The 14,091-nt window shown below is 35.0% G+C and overlaps 1 protein-coding gene across 50 annotated transcripts in view; it reads left to right on the top strand.

The window, feature by feature from the left end:
- LOC149503599 (uncharacterized) overlaps window positions 1-13,357 on the top strand; it is a 37,433-nt gene extending 24,076 nt beyond the window's left edge. For 39 of the 50 annotated variants that reach the window (XM_089730981.1, XM_089730876.1, XM_089730989.1 and 36 more), the window contains 10 exons: window positions 1,116-1,184; window positions 4,102-4,217; window positions 6,309-6,487; window positions 6,771-6,875; window positions 7,234-7,270; window positions 7,443-7,614; window positions 8,353-8,470; window positions 8,890-9,024; window positions 9,978-10,093; window positions 12,065-13,357. In XM_089730981.1, the coding sequence (XP_089587107.1) occupies window positions 1,116-1,184; window positions 4,102-4,217; window positions 6,309-6,487; window positions 6,771-6,875; window positions 7,234-7,270; window positions 7,443-7,614; window positions 8,353-8,470; window positions 8,890-9,024; window positions 9,978-10,093; window positions 12,065-12,100 (1,083 nt within the window). In that variant the 3' untranslated portion in view covers window positions 12,101-13,357. The remainder of the gene's footprint in view (window positions 1-1,115; window positions 1,185-4,101; window positions 4,218-6,308; window positions 6,488-6,770; window positions 6,876-7,233; window positions 7,271-7,442; window positions 7,615-8,352; window positions 8,471-8,889; window positions 9,025-9,977; window positions 10,094-12,064) is intronic. The other 11 variants (XM_089731009.1, XM_089730968.1, XM_089731025.1 and 8 more) reach the window with 4 other exon arrangements.
- Window positions 13,358-14,091: the final 734 nt, after the last annotated feature.

The following is a 14,091-nucleotide window of genomic DNA, read 5'->3' as shown; positions in this document are numbered from 1 at the left end:
CCCGCTTATTTCTGCCTTGAAGCAGTAATGCGTTTCGGTTTGAAATTATCCAAGTGCTTGCTTGCCATGCATAGCTCCGGTAGTATTTTTTAAGAAAATAATTTTAAACTTCATTTCTCTGAGGATTTCCATCATGCGACCGAATTCTCAAAATATTTATTTTTTAATTTTTCCGTAGGTGTATATGTATATGATATATGTATATGTTTGTACAATTTCATTTCCAAAAAAACGATTCCCTAATTACCATTATTAGGAGAGAGATAGATTAATTTAGTAAAACTAATAACTTACTTTAACAACAAAGATCGAATTGAAAACGAATAATTAGAATCTGAATAAATAGTATTTAGTCACATAAAAAAATGAATTCTAACTAGCATGGCAGTACATTAAAATCGGTATTCTCATTACCATACCTTGAATATGCAAGATATTTATCATCATTAAATTTCTTAACATTGACTATTATATTAAAGGAACTGATTGTTCCACAACCGACTTGCGTCGACCCCACCTAGTGGGATAAGGTGGACACAAAGAAAAAGAAAATTGTTCCACAACAATGCTTACAGAAAACGTTATTAGAAATACAGTCACAAAAAATGCTAAAAGTTTAAATTGATACAATATTACTAAATGTAGGTAGACTTGTGCATCCTAAATGACAGTTGTGCGTTCTATGCAACATAGCCTATAGGTACCGTCTCATTAGCTACAATCATATTTCGAGACTAGGCCATTTGAATGGAGTGCTTAATATTAAAATCTAAAACGGCAATGTTCTTTCGATATTTATATATCTCATAACATTTCAAAGCTGTTCTTAAACCGTTTAAAGTTTTCACTGAAAAATTGCAATGTGACGGTACCGTTATTAAGTATTACTAACATTTATACGTAATTCAAATGTTTGCTTCTAAAAATTAATGTTTCCTGAAGCATGGTGTCATGGTATGCTTTGCTTTCGCGCGTTCTTTTAAGAATAGTCTAATATGAAACTCGTTCATTACTGTTTCGACCTTTATAATGCAATGTTTTTGTGTTTGAATTATTTAATATTCGCTGTTAATTTTTGTTCGTCTCAAAATATTCACGTAGCTTATTTTATACAGGTTTCGGTTCAATCTGAAATTCCTGGTCCATCGCAGCATATTTTCCATCAGCCACAACCACAAAAGCCAGTGAGTGTTTTTTTTTTTCTAATTTGAATGGTAGGTACCTACTAATACATATTTATAATGTTTAATTCTCGTCCGACGTAAATGAACTCTTACTTTTTTACCACGGTCAAATATACCATATAATAATATAATTTTAATGTCTATTACCCACAGGTAAAAATTGTGTCTAAATTTATGGAATTAGTGAAATGAAATTGTATTGAAATTTGTGACAAGCAATTACCATAATGGAATCATATTAAGATATTTAATTAATATTCTTACGGTGTAAATCTTTAGCCGTCTTACAAATGACAAAAATGAACAAAAAAGACGGAATGGATGTCTTCATAGATAAAAGTAGGTAGGTACTTAATATTTTCTTCAATTGGAAACCAATTCGTACAAATCGCTAGTTCATTATATTTTATAAATCATTAGGTTTCAACAAAACAAAACAAAGCAAAAAAGTATTATTTCAATGTTTGTATGGTAATTGATAAAAATAATTTTATAGTATATTTTTTACATATTTAAGTGTTTTGTCACTAATATACCATTTTTTAAATATTACCCAATGTAAACAAAATAAATCCTTTATTTAAATTATTAATTTTTATTTGAAAACGATTGCCTATTTCTGCCCCAAAGTAGTCCTGGTTGTGTGTGCTAACCGTCTGATATCCATGGGCTCCGGAAACCACTTAAGACCGAGTGAGTTGTAGACTCGATCTATGCTATTACAAAAACAAAGTGTAAAAATAAGCGCTGTTATGCATTTTTATTGCTATTCTTAATGCTACCATCGGTCTATATATTATTTAAGTACTGTAGGTATTTAACATTTTTCTTTGCCATATTCTCGACGCAAAAACATTCTTACGTCATTCGCTATTTTCGGCGAAAGTACCCGAAGTCAAAAGATATTTCGACAAATGACGAAATTCCTGTGAGATGTGCCCCGGGGAACACCAAGATTGCGTTTTGGTACCTGCCCATCCCATCAACTACCTGAACTATGAAGCGTTCGCGCGTTGTTTAAACATGTGCTCGCCATTCGTTGCAAATGAAAAAATTAAAAATATGTTACACTAGAAAACGTCACGAAGATATTAACTCTATCTCGCTTCCTCTTCGCTCGACTACGGTATCGGGAGTGTGAGATATAAATATTTACAAATACTACGACGGGGATACGGGAGTAAAATACTCGCGTCCATCCATTCAATCAGTCTCGCAGTATCGCCGGTTTTGGCGAGATCTGCCGCCCGGCGGTAATGTCTCGGGAAATCGTGTTCGTTTCGTTTAATTAAATTTAGAAATAATGTGAACACTTAGCTTAATGTATATAATGGTAAGATATTATGCCATCTTAAAATTTATTAACACGTGTTGATACTGCATATCTTTTGTCGTGGAGTTTCGATGAAAACATTGCCGTACTAAAATAAAATGTAAATTATATCTTTGCATACTAGAAACTGCATAGCAGTTATTCCACGTTTAGCAAAATCGAAATTAATTATTATTACCAGTGAATAAAGCTGAAAAACTAATAAATGTCATTATTTAAATAGTAGCTTTTCCTAAAAGAAGTGCACAAAATATATGTAAGTAGTACGAGAAAAAATACGTATTAGCTAGATTATCCTGATAGAACCTAAGTGATGAACTATTATTAAACAAATGCTCCTGTAGGTGTATACAGGCCCAATAAATTGATTTGGCAATGTCAACCATCCAAATAATTTATTCACTGGTATTGCGGCTCGTTATAGCCACTTGTGGACGTCAAGTACAATTCGAATAAATACGTATTTTTATCAAACAATAAAACAATCCGTTATACTGGTACATCTCGTAGTCAGTGTTTAGCGATAATATAATATACTATTAGATTATTTTTCAAGTCTTATTCAGAGTATATATAGCATAAGCATAAATTCATTAACTAACACGAAATTTCAAAAAACTCTTTTGAAGATTTGTTCATTTTTTGACATTTCAATTGAAAACAAAATTTCAAACTGCAGACATAAACACTACCACCCCTAACCCCCGAGTTTGCTAAAAGCTAATATGTTGATGATACGCCATAAACCGTAATAGCAGAGATTAGATAAACAATCTTCTGCAATAGAAAAACAACCTTTTACACTAAGAGGAACAAAGGTCACTTTTAACTAGTCTAAATCGATGTATTTTAAGATGAGGTTTTTTTATTTCTCTATATCATTTACATATATACAATGGACCACCTAATCTTAGGGCTTCTCTGACATAACAATCTACTATGTATTTAGATCCTTATCGCACTCCATACGGAATCTCTCATTAGAATAATGCACATATAAATTGTTTTTGAACAACAAAACATAAATTATATTACATTAGAATTTTTGGACACGTGTAAGCATCTAAGTCAATAAATAATAACAACGTCAATCGTCTAAGAAGTATTTTTACTTCTTTGTCGTTTATTCTTATATTAATATTTGATTATACATTTTGACACATAATATTAAAATTGTCATTTAATACTAAACTTCAATTATATGAATTATTTGTAATCTAAACAAATAAATATAATAAAATAAAAGTGTAAAATGAACAATACGAAAATAAACTCTAATATTGTGTTATCGCCTAGAAAATGATCGAAAAGGAAATAATTAGCATAATATTCTCAGGCGGTCAGAATTCAGATGTGGTGGTAGAGGCACACTCACGGAGCGTCTATCCTTGAACTGTTAGGTTTCCTCTTCTATCGCTCGGGAAACTAAGCAAACTTACCCCCTAGCTTAGACATTTGGTTCGCCCATCCGTCGTAGTTACCTAAGCGGCAAGGTCTTTGAAAGAATTGAAATCCTGATCCACTAAAGAAAAGTTGGTAATCAAATCGAATATTACACCATTAAACATGTTTTATGCTTTACAGACTTCTATGGAACAGCCTGGCGTCTCAGGGCATTCACCGCATACCGTTCCTGGTCGCTCTTCTTGGGGTGGTCTGAACGTTGCCTACGAAATGCAGCAAGATCCAAATAAACCAGGGTCAGTTCAATACATTAATGTAAAATAATAATTTATAATATTGTGGAAATAAAATTGACCCAAAAAATAAACAACAACTTCTTAAATCGTTATGTTCTGAAATGTGAGTAATGATTGCCCTAATCGTAGGATATGAGTTTGTATCTAATGGTACAGAAGCAAGAAGTCAAAGATAAAGGAAACACAATAAAACTTATTTGGTCTTTTTAAATGAACCGAAGGTAAGTGATGTTTAAAAATAACAGTATTTGCAGCAGAGGTTGTGTTTTTTGTATGATATATGTATTACATTGCGCGTTGTTGAGAATAGCCTCTATGAGCTGGATGTTTCCAAGAGAAATATTAAATTTCTAATCGCTCAAATCGAAATTTTCGAATCAGCGTAGTATAACAGTGCCTTTGTCTTCAAAACATAAACCTGCGCAGGAACGTTGAGCAATGCAATCACGGTGACACAAAAAAAAATGTCTTTTCCAGCACAATTTTTCTTTTACAGTAATAGAAGGTAGTACGAAAAAATTTCGTCTGATATCGAATATTTGAAAAAATAATAAACGAATGTACCATTACTTGCATCCACACGATGTCGCCTGATTTAATATAAATTTGTCAGTATACTGGAAGCTTATGAAAACCTGTCCTGGTGAAACTGGAGAGACCTATGATCGCTTCCCTCAAAGAAAAAAAAGATTAAGGTTAAAAATAAAATTTGTTGGAAAATAGTTTGAGCGACCGTAATGCATAAAGTCTCATTAACATCGTACATGAGTCATGCAACCATTATATTTTGAGTCAAATTTTGTTGCTATCCATATTTGTTACAATGTGTTTGAAAATTATCAATCGTAATAAGTGGAATTGTATATTGCAATGTGTTAAACATGTGGCGAAAACAAAACTTATGTTAACTGTACTGAAAGAGCCGTTGTGAATGTTTATTTCTGTTGTATTATCCAACTGTACCCGACAGGGTTTTTTTGCTCATAACATTATCAACATAACTTCCTTGTGCTTCATGTGTAATGGTTTTTCAAGTGGCCATATAATAAGCATCATAGTATTTGAAAATATACAACACGTGTGTGCGATGTGAACGAAATACAAAGTTAAATAAATTAAATTACTTTTGTGCTTATAGTATATAGTGCGTATGCTTTACGTAATTTAAAAATCAAAATTACGATACGTTTATCCTACTAATTTCATATTGATTTGAGGTAGCTAAATAGTGAGCAATTAATTTTCGAGCGTAGAGCACAATATTGTTCATAACTGAGAAATTGCAATGAAAATAATTAGATCCTAGTCACAAGTGCTCTACGAAACACAATGTTCAATTACTTATAAAGGTACTATAGTTTCAATTTACTACGCATTCCGCCTACCTTCGTATGAAAACCTTTGCGAAATGGCGTGGATTAATTATTATTCGCCAAGTCGCGCGTCTTTGGCGAGTAATTTGCATATTTCAGCGATCGCTAATTGCTGTAATCTGTATTGTGACATCACATCTGACATCGCTTCACAACTGGTTGAACGTACTAACCTTGTATCGACTGCTCATTGGGCATGTGTTTGCTATATAAAGACATTGGCACTAATGCAAAAACATACGATTTTAATTGAACAGTATTACCAATTTAACCTCTAAAAATATTTCCATTCATAATAACGCACATAGTACTGTTTTTTTCTTTTTCTTATCTATGCTGATAGCCTTGACTGGCTATTGCAGCGTCTCCTTGACGTCTAGGTGAGCTCACGGGGCTCAGCCCACTGAGTTTCTCACCGGATCTTCTCAGTGGGTCGCGTTTCCGATCCGGTGGTCGATTCTGCGAAGCACTGCTTTTGCTAGGGTCAGTGTTAGCAACACTCCGGTTTGAACCCATGAGCTCATCTACTAGTTAAGGTTACGCTGAAATAGCCTAGCTTAGGTAGGAAAAAAAACAGCAGTGTTTGGCAGAATCTAGCACCAGATCGGACACGCGACCCGCTGAGAAGATCCGGCGAGAAACTCAGTGTGTTGTGTAATATTGTGAAAATAAACCTTGTATGAGCCCCAGCCTTTATATTTTATTATGTTGCCGACAGCGTCAGTGGGATGGCCAGTACTAGCAAAGACAATATGGGCCCGGTTCCCATATGCCCGATGCCGCCGGCTATCAGGAACAAGAAACGAGCAGCGATGGCGTCTGTCGTCAACATGGCGCCGGCTCCTATGCTTCCCGGTCCTTCCGGTCCTCCATGTCCACCAGGACCGTCTGCAATACGTACGTACCCTTAATTAGACGCACTAAAACTGGTTTGGATCTTATACAGGTATTGAACGGGTCGAATACAGCTTGGGAACTTCAACTAACATTATTAACCTATAATTTCATTCATTAACAATTTTTTTTGTTACATAACCCGCAAGTGCGTAAGTCTTGTGCGTAACTCTCATTCTGACTAACCCAAACTAACAGCTAACACGCAGCTAATGTAACGTCGTCGCTCAAGTCGTAATCAAAAACGAAACGTAAAATTAAATTACATACGTACATTTCCGAGCAGAAACTTCGGGTACACAATCATTGGCTAATGTACGCCGTCAACCGCAGCAGACCCCGCCTCCGATATACCAGGAAACTATCAAAGATTCACCTCCAAGCTCGCCAGGTAATCGTACAACACGTACCAACATAATTAACGCTTACAATAATGTATGGACAACACCCACACTGCACTCATGCATAATATGTTTTGTTGCGATAATTCGAACAAGCATTACGGCATTAACATTATTTATTTACATTTTATTACGCGAACAAGGTTTTGTAAAGGTTACCTTACGCACTCGCGGGTGTTTCCGTCGCTTTCTACTAACGAAAACAGTTGTTTTTGTGTGCTGACCGGTTTATTGTTTGTGTACTAACATTAATCAGATGTTTGGTTGATGTTTTTAGGCTTGTTTTGCGATAACGTTGATAATTTTAATTTAAAACATACTTAGATCAATTTGAATTTTTAATTACAGGTACAGAACGCGCCATGAAACCGAAAATGGAAACAAAGTAAGCAAACAACAGATATAATAAAATATTACATATAAAATACGCTAAAATGCCTGTGGAAGTGGTATATTGTGTTATACGCCGCATATGCGATCGCGGAAAATGTATAATAAATTGGCGATTATAAACCTTGAATATAATGTGTACGATAATGTTATGTGACTATTTTCAGGATTGGTCCGAGTTGTACAGCGCCGCACATGCTCGGCAATGAATTGAATCCGGAAAGTGGGGCTGCGGCCCGGCTTCAAGAGCAACTGAGCGCCGAGCTGGCCGCACATGCCGCCGGGAGCGGTGGCCCAGACCCACTGATTCCGCCACCGCTCATCAACAAGGCCGGAACAGTGAGCTCATCTATATATTAATATGTGAAGCAAAAACTAGTTGGTAGGACCTCTTGGGAGTCTGCGCGGGTAGGTACCACCACCCTGCCTATTTCTGCCGTGAAGCAGTAATGCGTTTCGGTTTGAAGGGTGGAGCAGTCGTTGTAACTAAACTGAGACCTTAGAACTTATATCTCAAGGTGGGTGGCGCATTTACGCTGTAGATGTCTATGGGCTCCAGTAACCATTTAACACCAGGTGGGCTGTGAGCTCGCCCACCCATCTAAGCATATAAAAAAAAAACTTTTACCCCCTTTTTACGAAAATTGCGCGGACGGAGGAGTATGAAATTTCCCGCACTTATAGATAATATAGAGAAGGAGTGCAGAATGTTAATATTTTTTTTATTATGCATAACAAATACATTAAATCAATAAAAATAAAACATTTATTTGACACACACACACACGCATGCATACTATTTGTTTATTGTCAAACTTTTCTTATTGCTTATAGTCTGTGGTCAAATTGAGGATAGATTAAATATTACTTGTCTTTATTAATATTTGTCTAAAGTGTAGTCTTGGCGAAATTTTTGATTATAGAAGTTTTGACAATAGAATCATAATAGTGTACAAACTTATAATTTCAGTAAATTATAGTCGAATTTCGACTACCGGGGGCCCACTAGTTCTAATAATTTCAAAATTACGCGTGTGTGTTAAAAGAAAATATTATATCGTGTTCATTTTTGTCCAGGGTGCTGGAGGCCCAGCGGGGCGTAGTTCTTCGAGTGCTCAGAGCCTCGATCAGCTGCTCGAGCGTCAGTGGGAGCAGGGATCGCAGTTTTTAATGGAGCAAGCCCAGCACTTCGATAGTGAGTTTTTAAACTTGATTATATCGAGTCCGTACTATGAATGGCAAGTTTGAAGCCAAGATTAACGATGTTTGAACGACCATAGCTACAACAGGGAACCGGAAAACTCAAATCATATCACAGCATTCGGTTGATCGTTGATGGGTTTACGTTTTATTGGGTGATTTGAAAATCATTAATGTCTCAAAAATAATAGTATAATTTATGTTTTTAAATATTATTCTGCTATTTGTATCCGATACCCTATTACTTGACTTCAAACTAATTACAGCTTTGAACCATAATTGATGAACGCAATAATCGAATCAAAACACTGTTTAATGAAAGACAATTGATTATCAATTTCGAAAGATAAAGTATAAAGTTCGAAGCTTCAAAGCTCCGTATAAATCGGGATACTGAAGTTAATTTTCCAACAGTAGCATCACTACTCTCATGCCTGCACCAGCTCCGCACGGAGAACGTGCGTCTGGAGGAGCATGTGGGTAGTCTGCTACAGCGTCGTGACCATCTGCTTGCAGTGAACGCTCGTCTCGCGATACCTCTCACCGCCAGTAAGTAACGCTTTGTAAGGCTTGACGTGCAGTGCAACTCCTTTAATAAATTTTAATAGTTTCACAGGTCGCAATATCAATCTTATTCTTCATTGTACATAGCAACTGATTAATAAAAATTAATAAAATGATATTAATAAAAACATATGTTTTTAGTAGTGAATGCGATGTTATGTTTTATGAAAGCTTAACTTTTTTTATTTAAATTAATGACATCCCTATCTGTCAACCGTCAATATCAATATTTTGACATTCTCATTCTCTAAATTTAAATAGATTCTTTTACGTCAAAAGCGTTGTAACCTTTATACAATAGATGGCGCTAGTATTCATAACAGAATAAATGAAAAAAAATTGATACAAAACCAAAATTCGTATATTTTAATGTTGAAAAGCCTCTATTAGTAATTATGGCTGTTGTGTACAATAGAATAATGATAATAATAGTAAAAATATAATCTTAAACAAAGACCTCATGAGACTAGTGCACCTCTCCCAATTTTTTTTACCTAACTTATTATTTTCTGTATAGTTTTATTTTTACTCTGCAGTAGGAAACGTACCCATATATAATTTTAATCGTGTTGGAATCCAACAAAATACATTTTGAATTATGTGGAGCAACTTTGAAAATGATGCTCTTATTGTCGTCGTATCGTAAACAAAACCGATTAAAACACGGATACAGCTATTAAAATAAACGACATTATAATAAACTTTTTTTTAAATATGAAATCTGTTAATATTTTAACGATTCTAATAAAATAAAGTAATATGAATATTAAAAAGAATATCTAGATTTAAAAAAAAAGAAGGTTCAAGCGTAGTTTGCGAAAAAAAAAATTTCGCCCTCATGTTTGCGTGCTTGTTTATTTAGTGCATGTATGTACATCCCTATTTTATTTTTCGTGTATTAGATGTTTTTGAGGAGAGCATGTGTATGTTATACGCAGTGTCTGCGGGTCCCCCCGAACCACCAAGATGCGCCCGGGACAGCGGGTCCCAGATGCGCGGCCCGCCACCGCCTGTACGCGCCACCGAGACCATCACCTCTGACCGGTCCCACCAGGTACTGTATCGCGTGAAAATCTATCGAACCGTTACGAAGACGAGTGAGCTAGTCATTTCTAGTCTTATCTTCTATCTATATATGTATATATAAATGAATTGATGTTCGTTAGTCACTCGAGAACGGCTGGACCGAATTGGGTAATTTTGGTCTTGAATTATTTGTGGAAGTCCAGAGAAGGTCTAAAAGGTAGATAAATATGAAAATGCTCGGAATTATATAAAAATAATAATTTTGTTTTTCCTTTGATGTGTCCCCCGTCCTTCATTTTATTTGTTTTAAGTATATTTTATACAAAAGTTTAGTTAGGTCTTTTATTTATCAATTGAGGCACTATGAAGTATGTCAGGTCAGCTAGTATTTATATATTAATACGTAAAGCAAAAACTTTGTACCCCATTTTTATGAAAATTGCGCGGACGGAGGAGTATGAAATTTCCCACACTTATAGAGAATATAGAGAAGGAGTGCAGAATTCTAATATTTGTTTAAATTATGCATAAACATTACATTAAATCAATAAAAAAAACATTACACACACTACCGTGCATTTGACACACACACACACGCACGCATACCTACTATTTGCTTACTGTCAAACTTTTCTTATTGCTTGTAGTCTGTGGTCAAATTGAGAGTAGATTAAACAACAGACAGATTAGTGCTTGCAACTGAGTTGAGTGAAGTCAACGATTATCTTTCTTCCCGCCCATCGCCGCTTGAAATATTGCTAAGTGATGTACATAATTTCAAGCCTTTGTACAAATACATTAAGGGTACTCTAAATAACATTTAAAAGTTAGTGAACAGTCGTGAAGTGTTCTCAAAGGGAAAGTGACCGAAAAAAGAAATGGCTTAAAGGTCTCGTTACCAGGCCGTAAAATCCAAATAAAAGAAAGATTAAATATTGTTTGTCTTTATTAATATTTGTGAAAAGTAAATAATAAATAGTCTTGGCGAAATCTGTGATTATAGAAGCATAATAAATAGTCTTTGACAATATAATCTTAATACTGTACAAACTTATAATTTCAATTAATTATAGTCGAATTTCGACTACCGGGCACCGCTAGTAACCATAAAATCACATATAACCATAAAGTTTATTTCGATTCTAATAATGTTAAATGTTCTGCTTAATGTAACAGTCAACTGACGTGAACAGTGGACAGTTTGTAGCATAGTGGTCTGTCCTTGAACTGCCTTGGGCTCAGATTACAGGTTTGAGAGACACCAACTTGCTAATGCGATCAGTTTTAGCTCCAAATAGTGTTGCCTGTTGTTTAAGTTTATTAATAATATTATTAATATAATAATTCGCCTTCGAAAACGGTTTACATAATAAAATTGCTAACCGAACAGTTTTTTTAGGTACCTAAAACAATGTTAGACTTAAATTTAGTATTTATAGTCAAAATTAAGTCCAAGAAGGATTCTTGATTATCATAAATAAAGAGATCTGCAGAAGAGCGAATAGAGCCGCCATATCTTTTCGTATGAAACATTCATTCCATTCTTTCAACAAGGACTGCCGCGCTCGAACGCCACGCACAAAAAATAAACGAAAGTCCAGCGAGGGCGCGTTTAACCGGTCACCGTCCTCGTCGAACCCGTCGCTTGCGACGAAGGGCTCGACGAGCGAACTAACCCATAGACACAGCCCACTGAGTTTCTCGCCGGATCTTCTCAGTGGGTCGCGTTTCCGATCCGGTGGTAGATTCTGCGAAGCACTGCTCTTGCTAGGGTCAGTGTTAGCAACTCTCCGGTTGAGCCCCGCGAGCTCACCTACTAACGTTAGGGCGAAGCTGAAATAGCCTCTCAAGGCTATCAGCATAGGTAGGAAAAAAAAAAAAAAAATGCGCGTTTTTATAGTGTAGCGCTGGTAGTCCCTAGGTCATCCCTAGTTCCCGGTCACGGGGGAGCCTGGACTCGGTAATAGTACTCTATAAATGAGCTAAATATTTATTTCAGCTTATGATGCGTGATATGCAACAAAAGCCCAGCTGAAAGGAGAGGGGTGGCGGCGGAGGGGGCGTGCCTCAGCCCGGCCCTTCCGCGGGCGACCCTCAAGCCCTGCGCGCCGTACAATCATTCATCTTCACTGAGCAACGCCGCAGGGCAGACTTCTCCATCGATGCTATACTCAAGTTCGATCATTAGACGATATTATCTCGTTATCATACACGAGGACGTTTATTTAGATTACATTATAATTGGTGACGTAACTCCGTAGAACCTTTTAAAAAGTTAATTAATTGTGAGACATTTCTAGAATGTGATCCATATATTGAATTCTGACATTGAATAAAGTTCCTCCCGAACAATTGAATAACCCTGTTGTTAGCATCGATTAGGTTGTAGGTTGTCGCGTACATTGCGTCATTGTAGTGATTAATGTGATGACTGGCCTAAAGGTCTGTGATCTATTTGTATATGTGGTTAATAAAGAAAATAAAATAAAAAAAACTTTCAGCTGAGATTCTAAGCGAATTTTGATCGAGACTATGTCGTAAAATATTGAGAAGATAACTTCGCCAAGAACTACCGGATCGGACGACTACTCTGTATTGACGTTCACTGGATTGATATTTCGCCTGCATGGCGCGAACCTGAAAATGACCTCAAAGGCAATGGCATATTATTTGTCTATTGTCTCTCGAACGTTGAGAAGAAATAAGGAAGGAGCCTCGCTTTTGAAAGCCAAGAATTTTAATGTCGATGTGGACATGGGAAAAATCGCCGAAAATAAAAAGCAAATGATGCCACGTTAATGATTCTGGTGATTTTGAATGAGATACGCATCATAACAGTGTTCGAGCCGCATCGAACGTTATGGAAGGAAGGAAATACCATCCTGAAGGCGTCGGAGAAATATAATCGTTTTACGATGAGATCAATTATTTTGTCTTTTTCTCTTATCGCTTTTTGATAAGAGCTTTTTGATCTCATTGCAAAATGTTTTTGTTTTGTAATTATAACACACTTATAAACTATTTTAAACGTACTACTATACAATATAATTGTTTTATATAAAAAAAATATATAAATTGTCATCTATCCAGTTTGCATTAATTTCAACAGTTTGCATTAATTTTGAGAATTAGTAGAATTAGTTTTGATTCCCATGTGAATTGTGTCATTTTAAGTGGCTATTTTATTATTTTGTCTATATTTATATACCATTTTGGTTAACTGTTTTATTACTTTGTCTATATTTCCATACAGGATCTCATTTAATATGTACTAAAGCCAAAAAAAAACAAAGTATGCTATTATGAACAGAAGAAGTTAATAAAAACTCACAAAGCTTTGTGCAATATGTATTACATTATTGTAATTAATGTGTGTAATAATAATTCAACAATTCGAATATTCATCGCACTTTGAACTATTCATATTGTTTCCTAATTTAATATTTTGAATATATTTTTCTAACATAAAATTGTTTAAAATTACATTACATTTACATAATACATTACATAATAAATGAGACCCTGTATTTCTTTATATAAACCATTTAAAGCATAATTTTAATATTATTTTAATATTATACTACTATACAATTGTTATAATTAAGTTAATTATTCTTTTAATGAAAGTATGTGATTAGTGTTTTAAGTTCATGTATCAGTTTGAGCGTTGATGTGTTGCAAGTACGGATCGTACAACCATTTTATTTGTTTTTATTTGTTTTAATACGAGCGTAATTATTTATTAACATTCAATTGAATTTTAGCTGTATATTATGTTTTATAATCGATTCTGCAATTTTTAAGAATTCTGTGTTGCGAAAACTCGTAACGAATAATTTAAATTCAAATCTTAATTTAGTCTCCAAACATAATAATCAAGTAGACAATAGTTCTTAAATTATTGTGTTTTTAATACTGTTTGTCGTTTTCATAGGGCTGCCCTCCAAACGTTATCAAAGTAGACAATAGTTCTTAAATTATTGTGTTTTTAATACTGTTGGTCGTTTCCGTAGGGCTGCCTCCAAA

This window comes from Bombyx mandarina, chromosome 01 (assembly GCF_030267445.1).
Source record: "Bombyx mandarina strain Sakado chromosome 01, ASM3026744v2".
Taxonomy (NCBI): Eukaryota; Metazoa; Arthropoda; class Insecta; order Lepidoptera; family Bombycidae; genus Bombyx; species Bombyx mandarina.
The sequence above is the reverse complement of the archived record's forward strand: the minus strand, read 5'-3'. Positions and strand labels throughout refer to the sequence as shown.